Below are 26,096 nucleotides of genomic sequence, written 5' to 3' on the forward strand. Positions count from 1 at the left end.
GTGGTAGAGTCACAGAGGAAGTCCACAGGAGAACATAGTTGGTAAGACAATTTCTGTTCACTGTTGAGTTTTTCATTACAAATTGTTGTTGCTTTACAATGACATTGAATAATGACTGACTCTGATTCTTAGGGCTCATCTACACCAAGCAAGATATTCCACTATGGAAGTGGTATATAAAAGGCAGGAGCCACACTACTGCTTTATAGCGGTATTGAAGTGCACTGACGACTGTTGGGGCCCATGACAACATACCATATATACCACTTTCATCGTGTTATATCCTGCTTGGTGTAGATGTGTCATGGGCCCCAACAGTTGTCGGTGCACTTCAGTACCACTATAAAGCCGTAGTGTAGATCCAGCAGGGCACTTCACTACCGCTATAAAACAGTACTATGGCTCCTGTCTTTTATATACTGCTTCCATACTGCTTTCATAGTGGAATATCCTGCTTGGTGTAGATGAGCCCTATGTCTTTGAGCTTCTTTAAATGAGCATTTTTATAGCACACTCATGACTGGCCATTCATGGATGTTCAGGGGCTTTTTGACAATGTCATAAGCCTCCTGCGCATCTCCTGCTCCATTCCCCAGTTTTAGCGGTAAAAAACAAACCTTAGAAAATCTAATTCTTCTGAGATACTTTGGTATCTGTCGGGTTTTCCTGCAGTGTACAGGTAAAGTTGTGTCATAAAATGCCCACTAGAGGGCACTGTCCCATTGAACTGTATGGGCCATGTGGCCGCTGCTCTGTACCACGTGTAATTACAGCTTATTGCAAATGCAGAGGAGAAGCAGAAAGCAGAGCCATGGTAAAGGAACACGATTTCCTCCTGTCTAAATGAGCTCTTTAAAATACAATTACTACCTGATTCTCCTTTAGACCTACCACTTCAAGCTTAGTGTTCAGGCCTCAATACATACAATTTGTTGTTAATTTTGTATTTATTTCTATATGTAGCACAATCCAAATACAAAGGTTGGAGTGTCGTGCATAAAATTAAATGCAAATACACATTAATGGCACCATCTGTCTCCTATCACCAGGGACGTTTTGTGTGTAAGGGAGGTGTTTCCAGTGCAGCATGTCTGGTTGAGGGCCAGCAAGCTAGGGAACAAGCTCAGCAGGATTCCTATGTGTGTCAAGTTGATGCCTTAAACATATATCCATAATCAAGCATTTTAAAAAAATAATAGTAATAATAATAATAATGGTAAAAAACGTAATAAAACATACATAACAGTTAAATCTTGGTAGCATGCCCAGTATTATTTCCTTTGTTTTACCCTCCTTGTGGATTCAAGGAGTTTCCTGTCAACCGTTCTTCTCTCTGGTAAAACCTTGGAGAACACTTCTTTTCTATCAAAGATTCTTAAAAGGGATTGGGACTGGAATTTGGATGATCTCTAATGGACACTGACTCCCGTTTTCTCCAGTTTTGCCAAAACCTAAAAATGGGTATAATTTCTCAATTGCTTCAATGGGGATAGAGTTTATAAGAAATTTTATCTCAGCATTATAAAATGAGATTTTCCCTTCGTCTTCATCCAGAAGCATGCCAATCACTGAAAAGGACACATCTTTCTTTTCAATCTTATTCTCATCTCGATTAGAAAATAAATCTCCTCCGACACTTCTCAGGGCCCAGCATCCATCCCCAAGGGGCCCAACAAACTTCTTGTTTTTCGCTTTCTCCTTTTCAGATTTGGTCAGCACCCCCAGCTCCCAGTCTGACCTGCCTCCAACCTTTACCTCCCAGTAGTGCTTCCCAGCAGCATAACCCTCTTTCCCCACAACTATCAGAGACCCCAGAGCAGCTTCTGGTTGCCCTGCAGTGAGAGTTTTAAAGCTGGCTTTTTTCTGATCCTCGCTGATGATGACTCCTGGATGTTTATAATCTGAATCCAAAGTGAAGGCAGCTAAGGGAAAACAGAGGGAGAAAACGACAAGAAGAAACAATAATTCATTCTAGAGAGTAGACAGTCTAACACAGCAAAAGCACTTAACAGTACAATCCTAAGCATGTTATTTTTATTGAGCTCAATGGGACTTACTCCCTAGGAAAGATTGCAGCCTTAAGGCACAGTACTGTGGGTTGTGACCTTGATACTCATAAGCACCCAACCACGTGGGGTTATGAGCATCCTATGCAGGGCAGGAGAAACAGCAGGGGCAATCGTGGCCACCCTGTCCTGCTGCCCTGCATTTTCCCTGGACAGGCTTTTTTTTTTGGTCTATCTAGCTGTGGCATTTTGGAGAGGGAGGGAAGGAGGCTGGAGAGACCTCAGGATGGCTTGTATTCTGGCTTCTTCCAGTCTCCTCCCCACCCCCACACACCAAAATGCCAACTTTTACCCCTCCCCCCAAGGTCATGTTCCTGGCCTTGAAGAGGCAGCCAGCACAGTTCTTTAAATGCCCTCAGTGAAGGGGAGGGGGAGACAGGGTAGGAGCGCCGATTCCCAGCTCCATTGTGAAAGCACTGTCTCTGACCATGGAACTGGGAATCTGAATTATCCTATGGTCCCTCAGATGCTCTCTAGGGGCCATAGGATTGCTCCCTCCATCTCATACCTGATGTGATTGTACTTACCAGTCAATATTAATATAAACTCAACCTCTCATAGCCAAAAGCTACAACTGCAGCAAAAACAACACTTTAAGGTATTGCAATAACAACAACAACAACGTGCACAAAGCCCTGCATCTCATATTAGTAAGATTATGAATCTGTTACAGTTGCTGCTGACAAGACTATCGTGAATCCAGCTTCCTTTGTCTTGACACTGGACTACTTCCTGGCATGAGTATTTTTGGACTGAACCCTGACTTTCCTTCTGCCTGCTCCTTGTTGGCTGTGTTGCCTTGGGACCTTGTTGCCTGTGACACTGACTGTCAAGACATTGCCTTTTGCTGGATTCTTGTGTATGCCAACCACCTTGGAATTCTTGAACCTGCATCTGTTAAGCTCAGACTCTAGAAATGTGACACTGGTAGCTGTAGCAGTCATGTAATTTCACATAAACTCAAAGACAATGGATCAGATCCACACTAAATTAGTTACACATCATCCCAATTGAAATAAACAAGACTCATGTTATCCATCACTAATTCTCATACTGATTTCAATAGGAATCAAATATGATTACTTATTCTGGAGCCAACCCATTCTGTGTCTATTGAGGCATTTCACACATCCAGCTGTATCTCAGCAAGTAATACGTCATTGGGGATAATCACACTGAGCGATGTACATCCATGCGTGTATAAGTCCTAATTATGGCAGCTCCCTTACCTGCATAATGCTGAAGCCTTCTAATATCTAAAAGTATCAGAAAAATAATAATCAGCAATTGAGCAGGAATGTTTAGGAATGTAATATGTTGATTTTAACTAAATAACACACAATAAACAAATTTTCAGCATAGAACAGTAACTATTTCATTAAAAGCATTCTGACTTACCCAACTCATTTGTGTGTACATCTGAAATGGAAATATATTCCAATTAGTGATAGCATTTTCAAGTTATATATAGGGTTGCATCCCTATTGTTGGTCTGATTGAAATCAATCTGAATCAACTTAGTCTGGATCCAACCTATGGATGCTTCTGTTAAGTATAAATATATTTCAGGGTAACTTGACATGAAATAACTATTAGCAAAATAATTCTTATTCAAAAGGATGCCATTATTGTACTCTCTGTCCATTAATTCAATCCCTCTTCCCTTCCTTCAAATCCATATATATATATATATATATATATATATATATATATATAGTCTTGTCTTACCAAAACGTGTCTTTAGCTCGGCCAGACCTATAAAACAATGACTTGAATTAGCACAGTGAAGAATGTGGAGAACTTACAAGAAAAAAAATGAATGACTAAGCATAGTCTCAGGGTTAATTCAAACAAGACAGTATTAAATTTGGCCATGTGAAGTGTTCAATAAGCATTACAGCATATCACTAGTGGTGGCTTGTGCCCATTGGGGCTGGTGGGGCTGAGGGCAGGGTAACCATAGCGGGTGCCAACTATGGCCACAGCTAGACCTAAGGTTTATCCTGGGATCATCCAGGGTTCGCCCCTGCCTGAGCACTGGATCCCCTGTGTGTGACCTAGATGAACAGGTTTGACTCCTGGACGATCCAGGGATAAACCTTAGGTCTAGCTATGGCCTATATCATCAACTCCTTAGAACAACACAGAAAAAAATCAGTTATTTTTCAATCTACGCAGTACAGAAAGGAGAAACTGAAGCACATTAAGGGCCTGCCTGGAACACTCAATCCACATTTCTGTACAATCCATAGAGGAATCATAGAGCTGGAAAGGGGGGCATTTAGGCCATTGAGTACAACCCCATGCTCAGTCCAAGACTCCAGCTTAAGACATCCCTGATGTATGGCTTGAATACCTCCAGCAATGGAGAGCCCATCACCTCACTAGGCAATTTGTTCCATTGCCTGACTGCTCTGAATGTTAGGACGATTTTCCTGATGTACAACTGAAAACTGGCTTCCTGTAACTTCACCTCATTATCTGTTGTCGTACACTCATGGTTGTAGCCCTTGACTGTGTGAAACATTTATTTATTTATTTATTTATTTATTTGATTTGTACCCTGCCTTTCTACCTAAAATGGCACTCAAGGCAGCTTACAATTACTAATAAAACAACTACAGACAATTACAAACACAGTAAAAACAGGATCCAGCTTCCACACTAAAGGTATGCATGAATAAAGTGGTCTTCATCTACCAATGGAGAGACAGCAGATAGGGAGTGAATCTAGCCTCCTGTGGCAGGGAGTTCCACAGTCAGGGAGTGGGCACTGAGAAAGCCTTCTTTCACATTACCACCAAATGCATATCTGAAGGAACTGGGCAGGCTCATATGAGTGAAAACAGACTTTCAGGTAGCCTAATCGCAAGCTCTATAGGGCTTTATACCTTGATAACCACAGCACTTTGAATTCTGCTCAGAAACAGACCAGTAGCCAGTGAAGCTGTTGTAACAAGGGAGTTGTGAGCTCCCTGTAACCAGCCCTGGTGAGCATTTTGGTCACAATATCACAGAGCACCTGATCTTTCTGATTAGTTTTCAAAGGCAGACCCATGTAAGAGCATGGCCAGATCAGATATGTCTAGGAACAGGTGCAGTTGGCACACTAGCCTTAGCTATGAAAATGTACTTCTGACCATGAACATCGAGGTTCAAGACCAAACCCAGAATTATACCCAAGGTATGAGTCTTCAGTCTTCAGGGGAAGTGTAAACCCATTCTGGATTAAGTTTCAATTTGTTTACCCTCATCCAGAGGCATCAGGCACTGATTTAGAACCAGAATAGCTTCCTTGGATTTGGATGGAAAGGAGAGATAGAGTTGAGTGTCATTAGCATACTGGTGGCACTGAACCCCCAAACTCAGGACAATTTCTCCCTGTGGTTTTAAATAGCATAGAACCCTGATGGGCACCACAGACCATGATGTTGAACAGGAATCCCCTATTACCACTTTCTGAGATCACCCCTCCAAGATGGAGCTATTGTATAACAGTGCCTCTCAGGCTTATCTCAGACAGATGCCTCAGAAGGATACCATGGTTGATGGTATCAAAAGCTGGTGAGAAGTCCAGCAAAATCAACAGGGACACACTGCCCCTGTCCAGTTCCCAACATAGATCATCCATCAAAGTGACCAAAGCAGTTCCTGTCCCATAACCCAAGAATGGAATATTAGAGACCGGCTGGATATTATCCAATACAGTGGGGTTTAGGAAGTTAAAAAAACAAAAAAAAAATCAATACCTTAGCTTGACTAGGCGAGTTGAAACTAGGGATGTGCTCCGCTTCTAATCGGACCGGAGAAGCAGAAGCGGAGCGGGGGGCTTCGCCTGCCCTTAAGGCGGAGGCGAAGAGGATTGGGGGGCCGGCGGAGCGTGGCGAAGAGGATCGAGGTGAAGGCGGATCCTTCGCCTCGATCCGGAGCTCCGCCAGAAAGGTAAGTGGGGTTTACCGGGCCCTGCCGCTGTCGCTGTCGCCCATGCGGCGACAGCAGCAGGGCCCGGTAACGCCCCCCCCGCCCTCCTCTCCCTTACCTGTCTCCATCCGCGGTCCGTCAGCGTCTCCAATTGAGCCCGTGGTTCCAGCAGGAAGTCTGGGCCGCACTTGCGGCCCAGACTTCCTGGTGGAACCACGGGCTCAATTGAAGACGGCGACGGACCCCGGACGGAGGCAGGTAAGGCCCCCCTCCTCCTTACCGGGCTCTGCCGCCGTCGCCGCATGGGCGGCGATGGCGGCAGGGCCCGGTAACCCCCCCCTATGGGGGGGGACCGGAGCTCCGATCCGGATCCGGAGCTCCGAGCAGAGCGGAGTGGGCACAGGCGGAGTGGGGGCGGAGCGGAGCGGGCCGATCCAAAAATGGCGGATCTTAAAGTGAAGCGGAGTGGGGGGTCCATGCACACCCCTAGTTGAAACCACACCTTGTTAAAAAGAGGCAATTACCTAAGCAGAAGACCAGATCTAAAGTGTGCGCTGCTGAATGAGTGGGGCCAGATATTAATTGAGACAGACACATGATTGCCATGGAGACCATAAAGTCCTGAGTCGCTCCCAGAAAGGTGGCCTCAGCATGTATGTTGAAGTCTTCCAGCACACCAAAATGCAGAGACTGACGTACCAGTTCCGAGTCAACCTAGGCTAACCCAGGAATGGAGAGTGTGGTATGTGTAAGGTACAGTATCATGCAGCAGGTTGCAATTTAGGAAAAGGAACAGGTATTCTGTGGTTATTGTCAGAATACATACTCACTTGCTTGAGTTGTGTTTCCCTCTGATTCTACAATAATACAAACAATAGTGAATCTATTAGAGTTGTTAGAATTCCTGAAAATGGACAAGAAATAAAAATGCACACACAGAGAGAGAGAGAGAGAGAGAGAGAGAGAGAGAGAGGGAGAGGGAGGATCTATACTACTGCTTTCTAATGGTTTATAACAGTATTGACAACTGTTGGGGCCCATGACATATTCAATATACAGTTTTCAGACTGCTTTCAAGGTGTTATATCCTGCTTGGAGTAGATCTGCTTGGAGTAGATCTGGCCACACACGCACATGGTTGTTTTTTTCTTGTCTATTTTTAAAGTTAGCAGAGACTGAAAGTCTGGAAAGAGTTCAAAACTAATTACATATTACGGATACATTACTTTTGTTCTACTCATGTCAGGCAAGCAAGATATCAGCTAGAAGCTCAGAAATTTCAGTGGCGTTTCCATTACTGGATTTGCTGCATCTGAAATGTGAAGTCACACATTTCAGGACAGACATTAAAAAGCTGCATAATGAGTGCATTCCTCACTCTTTTTCTGATATTCTTTTCAAATACAACTAAGTGGCTACATGTCTCCCCCTCAATGTTTATTTCTCTAGGCTAAATACAACTAGTTCCTTCATCTTTTGCTCTCACAGTCTAGGATTACCTGAACACCTTTCTAAATACTCCCCAAATTGTCAACATCTTTAAGAAATATCATGAACCTGAAATGTCTCTTGCAATTGTGCCATTTGAAAGTATTTGTAGGAACAACATCTCATAGCAATATGAACGAAATGGCTACACAGGTGAGGATTTTATTAATCCCTTCAGCAAAACATTGTGGTTCCAACATCTTGGAAATATAGAAAAGAATTCTGCCCAGGTATATAAAGGAGGTAGAGAAAAGGGGAACACTTCAGGCTTACCTATTGCAAGTTTTAGATGATCTCGGTCTGAAACAGTGATTGTAAAATGTTATTATACAGAATCACATACAAATAACTTTTTCATGCCCACACTATACCTATATGTAAGTTTAATGGATCAAAAATGGACTTGTGCTGAAGTAGTTACAGTAGTATCTTAAGCATGGAAAGGCAAGAAGTCCCTTCTGCTAATTTCCATTTCAGGTACAATCCCCCAATTTTTAGTCGCAAATAACATGAAATAGGTAACATTTCATTGACAACACTGGCTATATATAGTATATCAAAGGTCTCTAGGATGCTACAAGATGGATTCTTTCCCTGCCCCACATCATCTCTGCTTAATTGTTCTCCATGTAACAACTTTGAATAGCCCTGCAACACTGCCTCAGTCACAATGGCTATGCAAACAGATTGTGAAGTTGTACAGCCAATAGTATTTTTTTTAAAAATAAATTATATCCCAAATCATAGTCCACAAGGCTCTCTAGCACTGATGTTTGAATGCCCAAAATGGAATATTCAGGATCAGTAGCTTGTGGAACTGCACCTTTGCTTAAAAAATCCAGGGTGGGCAAAGCAGGTGGGGGAGTTAAAATATTTTGATTTCATCCCATTTGTCATAGTTAACACAGCAATTTAATTGCATTAATTTGATTTAGTGTTACCATTAGCTGCCCTGAGAGGGATACTGTTAGGGTGGGATATATTTTTAAAAATAAAATAGATACATCTTATAGAAGATGTACATATTTTTAGAGTATTTACCTGATTTTATTTTATTCTTCTGTTTTTCTGAAAAAGAAAGTTGCATTGCAACATTATTCATTAGTTCACTGAACGTTTTAGGTTGGAGCTACTTGCGACATCAAATGTGCTATCTCCGCAAACAGAAATTGTGTATTTAATTCCTCCTTCCTAATTACCAGTGTCCATTGTTGACTTCCCCACCCCTTGTCAATAGCAGCCAATTGCAGATGGGAGCAGAGAAACACACAGGGCTGCAACATGAGGACATATAGATAAGTTGCTCCAAATGTTATGGATAGAGAAGGGAGCAGGGAATAATTCCACGGCTGCTTGTTTTGGAAGCGGCTTTGTATCTAATGTGATGTGCAGCTCTACTGCCCCGTTCTAGTACTCAGTGAGATAGTAAACTTGTCTTGGTTGTATATATTCTATCTGCATGATGGCATTTTTTTTAAACTACATTTCTATACATTGAAAACTAGCATGTCAGGGAAAAAGCTATGTTATGCAGGGCCTTTACCTGTTGTGGTGGGGAATTATTATCCTCCTCCTCATCCTCCTAACGTTTTCCCAGTACTGGGCCTCAAGGTGGTTATGGAGGAACGTTAAATCACATGGGTCCACATCTCCTTCCTAAAGTGTTATCATCCAGGCAACTTTACTGCCTCAGTGAGGACTGAATGACAACAGTTTCAAATCTCAAGCATACAACATTCTGGGGGGCCCTGGCATTCCTCCCCTTATCCATCCCACTGCTGTTCAGACATGCAACAAATGGCCGCTGGTATGGAAAGTGGACTTATATGTGCTTTTCGATTACTGGAGCAGATGTATTTATACAGCATATGGAATTTCTGTATAACTGGCTATGGTCAAATTAGATCATGCAGCATGCAACACTAAAATCTGAATTTTGATCCAAAGGAAGCCCGAATCTGAACCAAAATAATAAAATAAAAATGATTTTGCTTCTGTCAGCCATCTCATTTCAGGAGAGGAGAGGCATACATATTTTAAATGAATTTTTAAAAAAATTGTCGTGGAAGTATAACCAGGAATGTATGAGAAATTCATTTCAGTTCATTTTGATCAGGATTTATCTAGTTTGCACCTCTTGGACTGAATGCATTCTCAAACAGAATCCGAAGTCTAAGTCCACAATTTCTCAAACTTGCAATGTGATTTGTGGACAACAACAAAAATGCATTCTACATTTTTAAATATTTTTTAAAAAAATGTACATGAAATGCACTTCCCTAAGAACAACTGCTTTCTACCACGTTCCCACATATAATTCCACGGATAGTCATAGTTGAATACTAAGCTCGGCCATTTTAGAGATATGTGGTTTACTTGAAAGGGGAAAGAAGACAATTTCAGAAATGCTGCTGTTTAAGATAGACTCTTCAGTCAAAAAAACCAAATTGGAGTGCCCACTTCAAGTAACTGAATATCCTAGAGACACTGGTATAGAGATCCATGTTTATCTTGTTATTACTTAATATTACAACAACCTCATTGTATGTTTTTCCCCCTGTTTTCACCTGGGAGTACTAAGGCAAGTCATGTGTAGACAACCCAGGGATTCAGTTTATAGTCCCTTATGCATTTCTCCATAAGATTACTGCCTTTTCCTTAAAAAAAAAAGTCATATATAAAATATGTGCTTTTCAATTACTCACCAGCTTGAGAAACATTTTCATAACTCTCTGAAACAAAGTATATCAAATTACAAAAATCAGTCAGGTCTCAAAATACTTTATAACCCTCTGAGGGGCGTGGGGGAACAGCCAACAATCTTCTCACAGATACTCTGGGGATGCTGGAGGAATCCAGTTGGGGGTGGAGTTCAGTGAGTTTCCCTCAGCTCAACCCCCACAACTCTGCTCCATCTTCTGTCAGCTGGCCCAGCTCAGAGCGCAATGAGTCGGGCCTGCTGGTGGAATTTCTATAAATTACTAAAAAAAAAAATTGAGTAAAAAAAAAGTGCAAATTTTGCCCACAAATTGTGTTAATTTGCACAATTTGCACAAACTACAGCCACATTTCCCACAAATTAGGCAGATTTGCACAATTTATGTCCAAAATTTGCAGAGCCCATGGGAGCCATATTTGGGGATTTTATTTATGCAAATGGCACCTGTGGACACCACATTGGGGATCCAATTTGTGTGAGTGGTGCCATGTTGGGGAAAAACAATTAAGTTTCCAGATTTGGGGGGGGGAAGCAAAAAGGGGCAGTTTTCCCTGGGACATCTATCGCAAGGGTAGAATACCGTATCATGAGCCATCTTCAGGCATGGAACACCTTATGGAGCATTACCCTCTGTGACAGTTGGGTAGTACAAAGCTTGTGGATTGGCCAAGCCTGATACGAATCCTAGGAGTTGGGCTTTCTGACCTTGTCTGGTCAACAGGACAGCACCTTCTCCTGCTGGGTCCACAGCTCCAGACAAATCTCCTTAAGCATCACAAGCAAATTCCACTTGATTTGCATGACCTGCCTTTGGGGAACTTAGCTCAATTGTCCCAATCTACCTTTAGGTCTCAGAAAATGTAGTTAGATCAAGATGACTATGCTGCTTAAGCAGATTATTGAGAGCATTACCAGACTTAATAAAAATGTATGGGTTAATTTCCCCCCGCCTTCTATCCAGCTATACACCCCTTATTTTTATAAACATAGCCACAAAGAGAGGGTTCTATCACATTTCATAGCTACAGCTCCATGAGATTACCAAAACGATAAATTTAAAATACTTACCTTTCAGTTTATACACTGCAAAAATAGCAAGGCAGATGAAAAGCAATAAAATGATTATGAAGGGTGGAAGCCAAGACGGAGTAGCAGGATAAAAAACATCTGAAAGATATATTAAAATTCAGTTATAGCCTCTTATTTCTCCAAGAAAATCATCATTAATTTAACCAGAATTCCCCCAATGTCACAGGGATTGACTTTGGCCTCATCTACACCAAGCAAGATACTCCACTATGAAAGTGGTATATAAAAGGCAGGAGCCACACTGCTGCTTTATAGCGGTATTGAAGTGCACTGACAACTGTTGGGGCCCATTGACACATACCATATACCACTTTCATACCACAATATCCTGCTTGGTGTGGCTCCTGCCTTTTATATACCACTTTCATTCCGCTTTCATAGTGCAATATCCTGCTTGGTGTAGATGAGGCCTAAGTCTCATAGCCCCATTACTCCAATCCTCGTGAACACTTGCATATGGGGAAAGATTAGCAGAACTGAGCTGAAGTTCAGCAAATAGTGCTGCATTGAACTTCTGATCTCAGAGGGTGGGAAGACAATGGAGGAACAGACCTAGCAATGGTGTTCTGAACAGCTAAACAGGGGAACAGGATCATTTCAGGTATGACTTGAACCATTCTTATTTATAATGCACACTAACATCCAGTGCAGAGTACATTTCAGTAAGTATTACTAAATATCAACACTCACTTCTCTTAAATTAAGGAGAAATGGCTTACAAATGCAGATGAGGTCTTTCAGTTTGGAAACCAATGTCCATCATATATATAAAATCATGGAATAATAGCCTAGCTAGACATTGGAAAAATCACTTGGCAACTACATGGCTCAGTTCAGTCAACATGTTTCTCACCACACAACATGTTCTAACTAAAGGGTTGTGTGACTGTGGGATCCTGTGGAGTTGAGTAAAAGGCAACTCTATGTTTGGTTGACAGTTCTCCCACCCTCTCTCCTCCCCCAGTCCTCCTGATGGTATCCCATCAGCCATTGCTGTGAAAGAAAAACATCCCGGCAGCTCTCCTAGAGAGACATTTGCTCTTTTCACCACTCTTGACAGGGAACTCTGTAGCCAGTGGGAAAAGTCAACTCAGTGCAATGGGATGCCACAGAGCTCTCCACACAACACACAAGACAACAGTTGTGCAGGAACTCTCCTCTGTACAGTATGGACATTCAGTGTGGAGCGTTTCCTTAAAAAAAGTCCCGTGGGATGGAGTTTTCCCTCCAGACAACACATTTCTCAATGGTGGTGTAAAAACTCCACCGTGGAGTTCAAAAACCACTGTTGAGAAATATGTTGACTGAACTGAGCTCATAAGTCCTTTTCCCCCCAGATATCTTTCGAAAGTGGTACACATTGATGATTGACGTGAGGACAAAGATGACATAACGACCCACTCAAAGTTAGGAGAAGGATCTGAATGGGAGGGAAAAGGGAGAGAAAGGCAAGGGGGGGAGGAAGGCTTTGGGTAGTTGGGACCATCACCTCAACGAGCAGGGTAGGGAAGTTGTGTTCAGAGAAGGAGCATTCTTAGTGAGGTTAAATCCACCACTGCATTTTTCTTTTACCTGTTGGGTTAATTTTATAGCTAGTTCCTGGCAAAGAAGACATACTATGCATGATTGAAACACAACCCCTTCCCTTCCCTTTTAAATTCCCTTCCTTCCTTCTTTCATTTCTTCCTCTCTTGGCATCTTAGGAAATATAATCATGAGGCTCAGACTCAAGAAGTCTAAAGAGGAAAATGTCTGAAGTCAAGAATGGTGAAAGAAAGAAAGAAAGAAAGAAAGAAAGAAAGAAAGAAAGAAAGAAAGAAAGAAAGACTTTCTCCTATGTAGAATTTTACATTGTAACCCTCTCTGCTGCTGCTAAATAAATAAATAAGATAATGATGATATAATGGGATACAACACTTGGTCTCAACCCAACTCACCAGAAACCAGGATTCTGGATTCGCTTTCTAGTTGTAACAGATTGTTGATGATTTTACAAGAGAGTTCATTGTCACCTCCTGGTTGTATTGTAATGGAACTGAAAACACTGAAGGTCCCAACAGCCGTCTGTGTGTTTGTGGTGTTTGACTTCTCCGTTCTGTTTCCCCCCTTACTGTTCAGCCAGAGAGCCTGAGGCTTTGGATACCAACCCTCAGAGCTACAGGTGAATCCGATTCCTTGGCTCTTATAATCCAACATGGTAATAGCAGGTTCTGCTCCTTTTGCTGCAAAACAACAACACAGATCTAGTTTCCACAGCCCCAAGTCGAGCAGAATTCTTTTAGAATCCCCATTGAGACTACACACTGCCAATGGAACACTGTTATACTTTGGGTACGATTGCAATTCTGAAAGGCGGAATTTTACACCACATTTTGTAGATGCAGGAGGATGTCTCATGCAAGTACTATTCATGGTTGCAAAGACACGGAGAAGTCTTTTAACGCAGTAAAACGTGTGACCGTTTACAAACTTGGTGAATGTGCTACTGAAACAGAGAGCATCCTAGAAAACATAAGATTGCTTAGAAAACCACTTCTGAGGTTGGAGACAGTTCTCTGATCTCAGAAGGAGGAGATGGAGATCTGACCCCTGTCCTCTTACAGCTGGCATGGAGAGAACTAGGGCTGTACACGGTCCCCCTGATCCACTTAGGATCCTGATTCGGACCTTCTAAATCAGGCTCGATCTGGTTCAGGTCGATTCGGACCTCCCCGAACCACTTCAGATTGGAATCCGAAGCGAGATTTGGAAGTCCAAATTGCATTGGAAAAGAAAAACACCTATAACTTTTTTATTTTTCAAGATACACACATGTAACTGGGCACGATGATAGCTTCTAAATAGATCCTTAGTCAAACCAATTTTGAAGCAAATTGGATCATCCACTGATTTTTAGGGAATTTTTAAATTTTCCCTCATTTACAAAACTACATTCATTTTCGTCATTTTTCAATATACACACATGTAACTGGGCACCATGATAGGCTCCACATAGGACCTTATGCATGCTGATTTTGAAGCAAACCGGATCATCCCCTGATTTGGGGGGATTTTTTAAGATTTTAGCATTCCCCCATTTACAAAACTGCATTCATCTCCATCATTTTTACAGTTAAAGACATGTAACTGGGCACCATGATAGCTTCTACGTAGGACCTTATACATGCTGACTTTGAAGCAAATCAGATCATGCCCCGATTTTTAGCAATTTTTTAAAGATAAACCTCAACCACAATATCCCTCAGAAATAAAATGTGTATTGGAAGGAGCTAATCGAAAGTGCATCTCATGAAAATATTAGCACTTCAAAGGGAACACAGTGCACTAAAAATCAGGGGATGATCCAATTTGCTTCAAAGTCTGCATGCATAAGGTCCTTTGTTGAACCTATCATGGTGCCCAGTTACATGTGTGTATCTTGAAAAATGATGGAGATGAATGCAGTTTTGTAAATTGGAGGGAATGGTTAAGGGTTAAATATTTAAAAGTTCCCTAAAAATCAGGGAATGATCCAATTTGCTTCACAGTCAGCATAAGATCCTATGTGGAAGCTATCATGGTGCCCATTTTCATGTGTATATGTGCTTCGGAAAGTGTCTGAATCAATCTGAATCAGTCCAAAGCTATTCGGACCTCCACAAACCGCTTTGGATCAATTTGGATCTCCCCCGACTCACTTCAGATGCAGAATTCAGAGGTCCAAATCACCCCGATCCACTTCAGATTATATAAAAAAGTTTTGTCTTAAACCAAAATCAATCCAGAAAACAAAAAGTGTTTAAGGAAACTGATATGAAACAATGTTTAAAATTCAAATAGAGCTATACATAATAGAATAAAATAATTTGTCCATAAAAATATTTAATCATTTAACAAATACATACAATTAAAATATAAACTGAATAGTGCACAAACATGCAGTACATAATTCACTCAAATGAGTTTCAACCCTCATCAATGGGAAAATTTTAAAAAAAATTCTAGCCCCAAGCCAGCTGCTTCTCTGAGGTTGAAAAAAATCAGCTTTGGAGAGGGGGAAAAGGTAGCATTCTGGTGAGTGGGGAGGGGAGCAGACAAGAGAAGACAGGATACAATTTATACTGATGTTCATCCAGGCTCTTTCCCTTCCCTCTCCAAAGAGCCCTCACTAGAAGGGCTGAAATGTGCAACTAGGAAAAAGAAAGGGGATTGGAAAAGAGGGAGGTAGAAACTGCCTCAGCCACTGGCTTCAGCCCAGCAGGGCATAGGTATCTTGGAAGGCTATAAAATTGGAAGCTTCCAAGTATTGAGGGCGTAGTCCATACGATTGCATTCCTCATTAGCTTCATGTTAGCATGTCTACACTATACACTTTAAACAGAATATATGACATGGTTTCACCTCGGAACCCCATGGACTCTAATTAAATTGCTAAGAATTTCACTGGAGAGTTCAAGAAAGGGGCAGCTGGAGTCATTTAGATGGCCTTCAGACTTGAAGTTAGCTAGAAAGTAGACTTCTTTAAGAACTAGCTTCTGTATTTTGAGGATCTTTTGAAGGAAAACTGAACAATGTGGATCAATCTACTCACTATGTTGAAGTGAGACAGTTACTGCTTCTTCACAGTCATAAATAAACATGAACTGAACTGTCTGAGAGACAGAATGAAGCCACATATGTTACCTGTTGAAACTTAACTGCTGTTTCCATACATGTGCTGACAATTTCAATGGTTTATTAAATGGTTATGTATATTGACTTCACAGGGCTCTCAACGCAGGCCTGTGACAGAGGGTTTTTTTCCCCTAGGCCAAAGGAAGAGAGGGGGGAGAAGGAAGGCTGTGTTGCAGTGGTGGCTGGGGACCATTGGGCCTGGAGCAGCACAGCAGCTAATGGTAGGTTCTAGGGTGACCATATGAAAAGGAGGACAGGGCTCCTGTATCTTTAACAGTTGTATTGAAAAGGAAATTTCAGCAGGTGTCATTTGTATATACAGAGAACCTGGTGGAATTCCCTCTTCATCACAACAGTTAAAGCTGCAGGTGCCCTGCCCTCTTTTAAATCTGGTCACTCTAGTATAGCTCCTGCACTTTAAATGTTGTGATGAAGAGGGAATTTCACCAGGTTCTCCATATATACAAATGACACTTGCTGAAATTCCCTTTTCTATGCAACTGTTAAAGATACAGGAGCCCTGTCCTCCTTTTCATACGGTCACCCTATAGGTTCACAATATGCAAGTTAACTGCAAGAAGACAAGTTCAAAGCAGAAGTTGCAAGTGGGTGGGTTATTTCTGACCCATACCACAACATGGATCACAAAGGAGAGAAATTAGGGCCAGATCTACACCAAGCAGGATATGACACTTTGTAAACGGTTTGAAAACTGTCTCTGGAGTGTGTCCTGGGCCCCAACAGTTGTCACTACTGTTATAAACCATTCTAAAGCAGTAGTGTAGATCCTGCTAAGTTCTCAAGATGAAATGTAGATTTATTGCTGAGAAGCTTGACACATTTTGTCCTGTCCTTTATTATTTTACGGCTTTCTTCAGGGGGTAGAAAGAAGTGTCTGAAGAATTTCTTCCAGCAAAAAGATTGTCTCCTGTATTCGCCTATTGGCAACTCAGAGATTAATACAGGAGGAGACAATCTTTTTGCTTGAAGAAATTCATCTGTACACCTATGAATAAGCCTAATGGAACGGCGTGAGAGTTACTTCTGAGTAAACATAAGTAGGAAAGAAGGCTTTGACAGTCACTCTCCTCTCCTTCACCTCCTCTTCAAAGGAAAAATAAGTAAGCTTCATCTTTTTTATTTTGGGAAACATGATAAGCCTCTGCTTTATGCTCCCTGTCTCCTGCAGGCTAGATGCCTACAAGAGACTGCACAGGGCAGTCTAGAGCCATGTGGTTGCTTGTTGGTTATGTGATTAGCTGGATCTCCATGTATGATGCTCCTCTTAGCCATAGGATTCCAGGATTAAGAGCCCACAGCATATTTAATTAACTAGTTTTCATCAGTTCTGTTACAGGCTGGGACTTTATTCTCTTAAGAACCCTAAGACGCCCTTTGTTGTGACAGATGGCAGTCAGAGAGGAAATTCATATATTGCAGGGTGTGGCATTTCTATTCCTATAGACACATTTCATACACACACACCCTATAGTGGGGCCCAAACTACCCAATGTAAAGGTGAGGAGGAACAAGTTTCTCCCTACTGCATCATAAGAAAAAAATCCTATATAGTTCAGCACTCTGTTTCCACAGTAGCCAACCAGATTTTAAGTGAACTAATATGGGCTTTAGCTAGACCTACCAGATAATCCTGGATGGAGGAGGGGTGATCTTGCATTGCAATTAATGCGAGATCTCACCCTCATTTACACGTAAGGCGCGACAACCTCAGGAAGAGAGGTGTCACGTCAGCCATTTTAAAAATTTTTTAAAGGAACAGAGCGCACAAACTCTTGTGCGCAATGGTGAGGTTTTTTTTATTTTAACTTCATTTCTCTGCTCCCCCCACCCTTCCCCCAATGGGCACAGTGCTCCTGAGGAGCGCTGCACCCCGTGCACGGCTCACGGCTCCGCGGAAATGGGCCACACCTTCCATGATCCCAGGCTCAGCTCGGGACCATGGAAAAAGTGGGCCCAAAGTGTAGGGCTGTATCCCAGGGCTAGGGAGAGTTGATCCCTGCCTGATCCCAGGATTCCTTATGCATCATCTGGATGCACAGGGACGATCCCAGGGTTTTCCCTGGGATAAACGCTGGTCTAGCTAAGGCCATAATTTGCACTTCCTGGTCTAATATTCAGTTTTGAACATGCGTATATTTGAGATTGTGCAGTTCTCCAAAAAACTGTTTGCATTTATTAGCAAAATTGGTATTCAAAAACACATATTTTAAAGAAAATACATGTTAGAATGCACATTTTCATAACATTTCTTTTAAAGTAGACTGACGCAGCAATTGCATGGAATGGACTTCCAACTGAATATATATCATACTGACACAGAACAGAAAGGGACTGGTTCTCCCATCCCTATTTAGAGCCCACACACACACATACACACACACTTGTTTTTGCTCCCCTGATTCAGGGTTATTTTATGAAAATATAAAATCAGCTCACCTGTCAAAAGCAGATCAATAAACACCTCATCATACCAATTGCCAAGGTGGACCATACAAACGTATCTTCCTTCATCAGTGAGTTGGCTGTTCTTCAGAATCAGAGACATGTTCCCTTTACTTAGCTCCCGATGGGAGAGCTCTGCTCGACCCTGATATCTAATATCTGACGTTTCCTCCTTGTTTTCCCCAATATAGGTCCCCACATTAATTTTTTGGGAAGATTTATCAAAGATCCATGTAACAGTGATGCTGCTTTCTGATATGTTCGATGTTGTCAGCTGACATGGCAACATTACTTCCTTTCCAAGTGATCCAATGACAGGATTTTTCGGTGGAATGATTGCAAACTGACCTTCAAAGAGGAATGAATCAAAAGTTGATATCAAGCATATTCAGTAGATGCACAGAGTTAGTCCATTTCCATTTGTAGCTAACCTCTTCCCAAGTTGCCCATCTACCATTTCCATTTGACAATCTGACAATCCAGGAAAGTTTTCCAGGTGTTTGTCAAATGAAGAGGAAGAGGGTGGGATTTTTGCTTACTCAAGAGAATTCAATTCACAGAATTGAAGGTTTGGTTTTCCTTTCAATGCACACATTCTGACCATGTTTGAGCCATCATATCTCAGCTTAATAATGAATCTTTTGGTTGGACACACAGGCTCTTCATACTTCCATTTGCATGAATGAACAAAACCACAATTGACTATAGTTTCCCACGTTGTGCGAACCAAGAATGCATAGTTACCAGCCACAGAACAACCCATGATATTCCCTCACTTGAATGGGCTGTGAGTGTGGCAAAAAATGTCATTCATATCTTGGTTTGGTAAGCTGAGATATGATCAACCTGACCCACCCTCACACATTCTGTGCAACTTGCCTTTATGTTAGCATTCACCTAATGGGCATGCTCAACCCTCCACTGGCTGAGGAAGTAAATTTAATATTGGCCTTAGCTAGACAGGGTGAAATCCCAGGGCGAACCCCGGGATCATCCCTGTGTGTCCACATGACGCACAGGGGATACCGGGATCAGGGAGGGATGATCCCTCCCTTGCCCCAGGATCTCACCCTCCCCTTAGGGCACACTTTTTCTGTGGTCTCAAGCTGAGCCCAAGACCGCGGAACATGTGGGCCGTTTCTGCAGCTTGACCCTGCTCCGTGCGATTCTTCGCGCAGAGCCGGGAGCCGCGCACGGGACGCAGTGCTCCTCGGGAGTGCTGTGCCCATCGGGGGTAGGGTGGGGGGAGCGGGGAAATTATTATTTTTTTTAAAAAAAAGGACCTACCTTTGTGCACGGCCGTTCGTGCGCTCCTGTTTCTTTTTTAAAAAATGGCGGCCGTGACGCCTCTCTTCCTGAGGTTGTCACACCTCACAACAAAAGATCTTCACTCCTCCATTGCAGACTATAAGGTAGGTCTAGCTAAGGCCACTGACTCCCTTAAGCATAAATGAAGGGTACCACAAAGACAACTTTTAAATAGACTAACTGGAAGCTTCTTTGGTTTTCTTTGCTAGCCAATGAGCAACAACACACCGGCACATATTCAGGTAAGGTCAGAAAATGGTAGATCTAGGTTTCTATAAAAACAGAATCAAAAAGGTGCAATGCCCCACTTTTCTGGGTGGAACTAGAAGTTATTTTCAGAACTGTTTCATCAAAAGTGGGGTTCAGGGTTTTTTCATTGCCCTCCCTCTAATTTGGCTTCATAATGACAATTCAAAAGGGCAATGCTTCTTCCCCATCTGTGATGCCTTGTGGGGAGAAATATGGCACTGCTAAGTTCATCCCATTCCCCCCCCCCCCAATTGTCCCCCTCACACCAAAATTGCTGAAATGCTCTGTAACTTCACATCTGACAGAGCAATGGAGCAGGGAGGAGCATTTTGGCTCAGGCCTCTTAACAGACATGTATTACCTGTGTGTAAAACTGGTGACTGCCATAGATTGTCCACACAAAAGCAATTTACCTGCATTGGCCACGTAGGAGATCTGCAGAAACATCAAGATGCATACCAGAAGTGATGATAAGGAAAACATGGAACAGGAGCTTAGAAGAACAGTTGATACCTATGTGATCGTGGGAAGGAAGTAAAAAATGGCAAGTTGCAAGGTCTGTTGGTTACCATTTATTAACTACTGTAAACAGTTAGATAATCTTTATATAAACATTAATCTTCATGTAACATTAGTTGAGTTTTGTTCACAGTGAATTCTGAAAACAATTGTTTCACATGATTACATTAAGCCAAAACGAATAGTTGAGTCATGGGGGTGAATTTCTATTACGGCTGTGCTCCGCTTTGCTTCGGAGCGTAGAAGCGATAGCGAGGCGGCCTCATTCACCTCCGACAAAGGCGGAGATGAAGCAGGTTGGGGGGGGTGGGGATCAAGGTGAAGAGGATCGAGACCAAGTGGATCCTTCGCCTCAATCTGGAGCTCCGGAAAAAAGGTAAGTGGGGACTTATCTGGCACTGCCGCAGTCCATGTGCGAGAGCGGCAGAGCCAGGTAAGGGGGCAGAGGGGAGGGGGGCTTACCTGCCTCTGTCACAGTCTGGTGGTGGCTTCAACTGAGGCTGAGGCTCAAACCAGAAGACCAGGCCACAACCACAGCCTGCCCTTCCGCTTTGAGCCTCGGCCTCAGGTAAAGCCGCTGCCGGAACACAACAGATGCAGGTAAGGGGGGACGGGGGCTTACCTGGCGCCGGTGCCGCCACTGCAGTCCATGCAGTGATGGCGACAGAGCCAGGTAAGGGGACAGGGTCTTACCTGAGTCTGTCGCATTCCAGCAGTGGCTTCACCTGAGGCTGAGGCTCAAACCGGAAGACCAAGCCGCGGCTGTGGCCTGGTCTTCCTGTTTGAGTCCCCTGGCTCAGTTGAAGCAGCTGCCAGACCGTGATGGAGCCAGGTAAGGGGGGAGGAGGGAGAGGGCCTTACCTGGCAGCGGTGGCAGTGCTGTGGAGCTCTGATTTGGATCCGGAGCTCTGCAGTGGAGCGGAGCGGACCATAGGCGGATCGATGCGGGACGGAGCGGACCCAATCCGAAAGTTGCCAATTGGGTGTGGAAGGGATCGGGGGGGGGGGGGTTTCCATGCACAGCCCTAATTTCTATGCCCTCTATATAGCATCTTGCCACAACACAGTTTCTGAACAACAGGCCTGGCCACGGACGCTCCCTGCTCAAGCCAAGCACCACCGCTTGATACGCCTGAGGCAAGGGACAAACACCACCTTCCTCCAAACTATGTGGAGGAAAAGGTTAAATGGAGAAGGATTTCAATTATAAAATAATGTGCTGTGAATTATATGTGCTGAGGTGAATTATTGTCAGAGTGGGTGTTAAATGAATAAACTTCAGATGATAAATGCCAAACAGACACATGGGATTTTTGTGGTAGTTAAAACAAAATGATTAAAATTTATTTTTAAAAGTTCACAAGCTTTGTTTCCAATTAAAACATTTCGAAAACTTTTTGAAACCTTTCATCCAATCCTTTCACTCATTCACATACACGCTTTCCTTTCTCTCACACAATCACTCTTGAATTTTATTATCAGTATTGTTTATTTTACACAAACTGTCTATCTGCACACTCCACTCAAAAGACACCACTCTCTATACTGAACCTCAAACTCTCCAGAACCTAAGTACTCTACACACCAAGAGCTAAAGCACTAAAGACTCTAAGGCAGTAGTTAGACCTAAGGTTTATTCCAGGATCGTCCCGGGTTTGTCCCTGCCTGAGCGCTGGATGCCCTGTGTGGCACTTAGATGAACAGGTTTGACCCCAGGACAATCCTGGGATAAACCTTAGGTCTAGCTACGGCCTAAGAGTACCTAAAAAGTCTCTCACAATCCCCTCAGTCATCCCCTTATATATCCTCTTCCCCACTCCTAAGACATTCTAACTCCACCAACTCAGATCAACATTCTAAGTAGGCATGTGCTCCACTCTGATTAGAATCGGAGAATCAGAAGCGAATTGGCCTGCTCCGCCTTGCCCAGAGGCGGAGTAGAAGTGGACTGCGGACCCTTAGACGCATGGTGAAGAGAAGCACCCATAGGCAGAGCGCTTCTCTTTTCGCTGCGCGATCCGATCGCCATTTTGGAAAATTTCACCCATAGGATTGCATTGCAGAAAAGAATAGGGAATAACTGTGTTGTTTTTTAAGCTATCTTTCTGAAACTTCTTGTGCTTAGAGAGTCATGGCTGGGGGTCATTTTGAGCCTACTCTCAACTCTCTGCGTGGTGCGGTTCGCTTGCTATAATTTTTTAAAAAACCAGGTAAAAAAACCGGGAGATGTACCATTTTGAAGTGCTGAGAGACAGAGTCATGATCACATGATCCCAAAGTTGGAGGAGGGGATAGGCAAAACGGGTAACTTGGGATACTGGGAAACTTCTCTTTCTACTCTGAACGGACTTTTCCCAGTGTTTTTTAAAACAGTAGCCCCACCAAATGCACAAACACAACCTGAAATCATATACTAAGCAGATAAATAACAGATAGGAAACACAGCACTGCTACCCACCCTAACCTTGGTGAACAACTGAATAGATGTGGTGCAAGGGGATGAGGTCCCCTAGGGCATGTGGACGTGCCCAGTGCACACTCCTGCCCTTGGAGGATCATCAGAATCCTCCAAAGGTTAACCACTGGAGACTAATGCCTGTCATGAGTTGAAGTGGCAGGTCGCTTCTTAAAGAATGGCCCCTAGACAGGGACAGTCAAATTGGCAGAGTTCCCCCTCCCCCTGGGCACGTCCACTTCCCTCTTACAGGTAAAAGACAGATATAGCCTTTTTTTAAAAAAATATTATTGTTGTTTATTCAGCAACACTGCTGCTTTTAATTCCACCGCTCCTTTATTTATTTATTTATTTATTACATTTTATAATACACCCCATAGCCCAAGCTCTCCTGGCTTTTCCTCTTCAGTGAGGTCAGGCAGGCTTTCATTGTGGTTCAACTCCTTGTTGTTGTTGTTGTTGTTGCTATTAATATTAATTAGTACTGCTATTAACATTATTATTTTGTTGTTTAGTAATGGCTGTGATCACAGTGCAGTCAATCAACTCTGAAGCAAGGATCACAAAGCTTTACTCTTATCCTCCTAGCCTCCTAGTTATGGGATGCAAAAGAAAAGGCATCGCTCTGTGCTGCTCCCACCTCACAGGGATGGTTTGCATTACTGGCTTTGAAACTATCCTTGGCTCACTTCCTTATGCCCCCAGAAATGTCTGCTGCCTGCCTGCCTTCCCTCCCTCCTCCCCTGCCCGCCTCGCAGGGATGGTTTGTGTGTGTGTTGCTTTGACTCAGGGGAGAAGTCCTTCCTGCGCTCACTTAGATTTTTGGAAGTTCCAAATCAATTTTTCAAGTGTGGAAGAAGATTCATATAGGTTTATCTCTACTCCCCAATTCATGGCATGTTGGGATTTCCTTTGAAATGGCCCCATTGAGCTGTCTGCAGCTTTAAATCCCTGAGATACTGGGGTGTCCGATTTTCATAAATTCCCCAAAAATCAGGGGATGATGGGATTGGCTTGAGTCTTGGCATGCATGTGTATCCATGGATAATCTATCATGGTGCCGGGTTTGAGGTTTCTAACATGAAAATTGATGTAGTTCTAGCATGGGACTTGATTTGGGGTGAGTTAAAAGGTTTAAGCCCCACCAAAAATCAGGGGATCATGGGATTTGCATGAAACTTGGCATGAATGTGGATCTAGATGGCATCTGTGAGAGTGCCTGCTTCCAATTTTTTTATCTGTCAAAACGTCGGAGAACAGTCCATGTCTGAAAATGCGGTGTCCGATTTTCATAAATTCCCCAAAAATCAGGGGATGATGGGATTGGCTTGAGTCTTGGCATGCATGTGTATCCATGGATAATCTATCATGGTGCTGAGTTTGAGGTTTCTAACTTGAAAATTGACTTAGTTCTAGCATGGGACTTAATTTGGGGGGAGTTAAAAGGTTTAAGCCCCGCCAAAAATCAGGGGATGATGGGACTTGCATGAAACTTGGCATGAATGTGGATCTAGAAACTTTCCTATGGCAGAAGAGCTGGCTTTGTGTGCCTATGGCTGAATAAAACCTTTTGCTGTTATAACACAGGAACTGCAAAGGACCAGCCATTTTATGCCTTCTAGAAATGAAAGCTTCACAAATCAGTAATAAGATTTACACATCAAAGAAGGATCTCCACTGAAAGGAACAGATCGTTTTGATATCTCCCCATTCCCTGTGATTAAGCTACATTTCCCACCAAAATCTACTATCAAACTATACTCAGTATTGTGGCTTCGAAGTTTCTTCATAAGAACAGTCTACTTCTAAATCCTGAACAAAGGTGGGGGAAAGTTCCTTTTAAAAAATGACGAAATTCAAGATTAAACAAACACATTCCAATAACTAGAATAAGCAGCTGTAGTTCTATTTCTCTTAAATATCCGTTTTTTTACCTACCCAGTCAAGTCCAAGATAACCCTTTCGTTGCTCTCCTTAGCTGCTGCACCTCTCCTGCGTTTCATGTGGACCTTTGTACTTTCATTTTCCAACTCTGCGTAGAGATAGGCAGGAGTTGGCAATATGCCCTGAGAAAAACGGTCACATCCATTGGCACTGAACTACGGCATGCAATTAACATGGGGGAAACCAGACTGTTTTACAGACTTCTTAAGATGCAGTCAATAAGAGAGTAATCCTGTGGTTACTGGGTGAGCATCCCAAGGATCGTAGGATAGCTCAGAAAACCTCTTCTGAAGTTTCAGGAGGCACTCCGTCCTCAGAAGGGTGAGTTGAAGATCCACCCCTCGACCCGCCCCCTTGCAGTCACTGCAGAGTGAAGCACACTGGCTGCCTCTGCAAGATAGGATAATGGCAAACAGAAACAGTCTGCCAAGCACTGTTCATACTTGGGGCATGTCTACACCAGCCCTATATCCCAGGATCATCCTGGGATCATTCCTGTGCATCCAAATGCCACACAGGGGATCCTGGGAGCAGGCAAAGATGATTCCCCCATTTTCCTGGGATAACCCTTCGGTGTAGAAAGGGCCTAGGATGAATTCTTTTGATGGGGCTGAGGGCAGCAGGCATAGTGAACAGCTGCAGTGAGCATTCTGATAGAAAAGCCCAAGGATTTTTTTTTAAAAAAAAACTTTGCAGGTATCTTGAGGCACATCTCTGGGTTTGTGAATGTTATCAAATGTAGCATGCAGAAGGAGAGCTGGAGAGCAAGGGATAAACATTATAAGGAAGAAGCTGAACGAGTAACAGAGATAGGAAGGTGGATGAATGGATTTCAGCCACATTTGCAGTGCAGATGTTAGTTTCACTTTGGCCATAGCTAGACCTAAGGTTTATCCCTGGATTGTCCAGGGGTCAAACCTGTTCATCTAGGTGACACACAGGGGATCCACTGCTCAAACATGGGCGAACCCTGGATGATCCCAGGATAAACCTTAGGTCTAGCTGAGGCCTGTGTTCATTTGGACTTGCTGCCAGGTAAGTATATATGCAGGAGGCCACAATGTGCTTCTCACGGGGACCTCCAGTGGTGCCCAGAAACCTCTCAACTCCCTGCCCCCTTCAAAAATACCTGCTTCAATACAGAACCTGTGGCTAATCAGCTGCTCAGTGGCAAAAAGCAAAAGCAAGGTGAAGGGTTAGAGGGGGACAAAGAGAGAGACTA

General features: G+C 43.0%; 1 protein-coding gene across 1 annotated transcript; it reads right to left on the reverse strand.

Annotated features, from left to right (window-relative positions):
• Positions 1–298: 298 nt before the first annotated feature.
• On the reverse strand, positions 299–25,143 carry LOC134406254 (butyrophilin subfamily 3 member A2-like). Its single transcript, XM_063137590.1, has 13 exons — positions 24,869–25,143; positions 20,370–20,469; positions 18,394–18,747; positions 13,221–13,505; positions 11,263–11,361; positions 10,181–10,207; positions 8,517–8,543; positions 7,749–7,775; positions 6,818–6,844; positions 3,795–3,821; positions 3,465–3,485; positions 3,296–3,322; positions 299–1,922 (listed from the first exon to the last, which is right to left on the reverse strand). The coding sequence occupies exons 2-13, from the start codon at positions 20,437–20,439 to the stop codon at positions 1,366–1,368; spliced, it is 1,548 nt and encodes a 515-aa protein (XP_062993660.1). The 5' UTR covers positions 20,440–20,469; positions 24,869–25,143; the 3' UTR covers positions 299–1,365.
• Between the last annotated feature and the right edge of the window lie 953 nt (positions 25,144–26,096).

The sequence above is a fragment of the Elgaria multicarinata genome, chromosome 11, assembly GCF_023053635.1.
Source record: "Elgaria multicarinata webbii isolate HBS135686 ecotype San Diego chromosome 11, rElgMul1.1.pri, whole genome shotgun sequence".
NCBI lineage: Eukaryota > Metazoa > Chordata > Lepidosauria > Squamata > Anguidae > Elgaria > Elgaria multicarinata.

Coding starts and splice junctions, on each gene's coding strand:
- LOC134406254 (XM_063137590.1), bottom strand. CDS start 20,439: ATGTTTTCCTTATCATCACTTCTGGTATGCATCTTGATGTTTCTGCAG. Junction 10,208..11,262: donor TGCAGTGTATAAACTGAAAG/GTAAGTATTTTA, acceptor ACTTTGTTTCAG/AGAGTTATGAAAATGTTTCT. Junction 3,822..6,817: donor GGGAAACACAACTCAAGCAA/GTGAGTATGTAT, acceptor ATTGTTTTATAG/GTCTGGCCGAGCTAAAGACA.